The 2,500-nt window shown below is 35.5% G+C and overlaps 1 protein-coding gene across 1 annotated transcript in view; it reads left to right on the top strand.

The window, feature by feature from the left end:
- LOC138859429 (zwei Ig domain protein zig-8-like) overlaps nt 1–2,500 on the top strand; it is a 35,528-nt gene that overhangs the window by 32,767 nt on the left and 261 nt on the right. Inside the window, exon 6 of the mRNA XM_070114550.1 lies at nt 2,428–2,500. This exon is cut by the window's right edge and continues 261 nt beyond it. Coding sequence (XP_069970651.1) covers nt 2,428–2,500 — 73 coding nt within the window. The remainder of the gene's footprint in view (nt 1–2,427) is intronic.

Raw genomic sequence — 2,500 nt, 5'->3', positions numbered from 1 at the left:
CAAAGTGTAATAACCAAATGTACTAATCCAGGGTGTTAACCAAGGGTCCTAACTTTGCGTACTAACCCAGTGTACTAACCCAGTTTACAAACCCAGTGTACTAACCCTATGCATTAACCCAAATTTGTTAACCCAGTGTACTAACTCAGTGTACTAACCCAGTGAACTAAACCAGTGTACTAACTTAGTGTACTAACCTAGGGTACTAACTTAGTTTTCTAACTCAATGTACTAACTAAGAGGATAAACCACCCAGTGTACTAACCCAGTTTACTAACCCATTGTACTAACTCAGCGTACTAACCAAATATACCAACCTAGTTAACTAATTCAGTGTACTAACCTAATGTACTAACCCTGTGTCCTAACTCAGTGTGTTAACCCAATGTACTAATCCAGTGTCCTAACCAGTGTCCTAAGTATACTAACCCAGTGTACATTCGCAGTGTACTAACCCTGCTCTCTAACCAAGTGTACTAGCTCAGAGTATCAACCCAGTGGACAAACCCAGTCTACTAATTCTGTATTATAAAACCAGTACACTAACCCAGGTTATCAACTCAATGTTCTGACTCTGCGCAATTGCCCAATATACTTACCCAATGTACTTACCAAGCGCACTACGCACTAAGTCAATGAACGAACCACATCTACTAACTCGGTTTACTAACCCAGTATACTAACCATGTGTACAAAACCGGTGTACTAACTCAGTTTACTAACTCAGTGTTTTAATTCGATGTACTAAGACAGTGATCCAACCCGGTATGTTAAACCAGTGTACTAGCCCAGTGTACTAACTCAGTCTACTATACCAGTGTTTTAACCCCGTACACTAACCCAGTATACTAACCCAGTGTGTTAACTCAGCGCAATAGCCCAATGTACAAACCCACTGCACTAACCCAGCGTACTTCCCCAGCGTGCTACACTATTGTACTAACTCAGTGTACTAGCCAAGTGTATTACCTCGATTACTGACCCAGTGTACAAACCCACCCTGTGAGCAAAGTGCTAATTCATTGGACTAACCTGGTGTACTAACCCAATGCAATAACTAATTGAGCTAACCCAGTGGATTAAACCAGTGCACTAACCTAGTGTACCAACCCAAAGTATCAACCGAGTGTATCAGCCCCGTGTACTAACCCAGTGTACTAATGTAATGTACTAACAGTGTACTAATTCTGTGCACCAACCCACTGTACTAGCCAGGTGTATGAAGCCAGTGTATTTACTGAGTATACTAATATAGTTTACTATCCCTATGTACTAACCCAGTGTACTCACGAAGTGTACTAAAACTGTGAACCGACTCGGTGTAATAGCCTTAGTGTACAAATCTAGTGTACTAACCCAACATACTAACTCATTGCTAATCCACTGTACTAACATTACTAATATTATCATTATTATCATTATTATCTAATCAGTATTGCTATCATTATTATCGTTATTATTATTATTATTATTATTATTATTATTATTATCGTCATCATCATCATCATTATTCTCATTATTATTATCACTTTTATTATTATCATTATCATTATTAGTATCAATGATATTATTATTATTATCATTGATATTATCATTATTATCATTTTTATTATTCTTATTATCATTATTGTTATCATTATTCTTACTATTATCAATATTATCATTATTGTCATTTTTGTTACCATTACTGTTATGATTATCATTATTATTATCATTATTGTTGTTGTATCATCATTATTATCAATATTGTTGTCATCATTACTGTTATTATTATCATTATCTTTAATGTTAGTATTGTTATCATCAACATTATTATTATTACCATCATCATTAATCTTTTATTATCATTAGCATTAGCATTTTTATTATTATTATTATCATTATTATGTTATCATTATTACTATCATCCTTATTATCATCATCATAAAACAACGATATTATTTAAACATATAAACGCTATAGCAACTTCTTGGGTGTATCATCTTCGCCAAGAAAAAAAAAGAAAAGAAAAGAAAAACTATAAACCATTATCTTTTCACCTTTTCACCCTCTATCTTTTATGCGCTTAGTATATTAATCTGATGACGTGTTGACAAACTATACTAACCAGAAGTACAAATAAATTATGCTCACTCAATGTGCTAGCTATGTATTTGTACGGTATGTAAGCAAAATGTGCTTATCTGTTGTACTAACAATATATGCTAATATATTGTGCAGACCGAAAAAGCTAACAAAATGTACTAATATGCTAATCCGTTTAGATAACAAAATATGCCAGTTCAGAAACTTAACAGAACATGCTAACCCAATACCATACGAAATCACGCCAATATGATCCCAAAGGCGTCAATCCCACGTGAGACCAAACAGAATCCGCCCAACACACCATTTCCCAATTTCTAACCCCATGTCCCCCTTCTTCAGGAGAGTTCCCTGCGGCCATGCACCACGAGAGCGGCGTCGGGGTCCCTTCTGCGAGCCTGTGGGCGTCCTTTTG

The sequence above is a fragment of the Penaeus vannamei genome, chromosome 36, assembly GCF_042767895.1.
Source record: "Penaeus vannamei isolate JL-2024 chromosome 36, ASM4276789v1, whole genome shotgun sequence".
NCBI lineage: Eukaryota > Metazoa > Arthropoda > Malacostraca > Decapoda > Penaeidae > Penaeus > Penaeus vannamei.
This window is presented reverse-complemented; position numbering and strand designations above follow the sequence as displayed.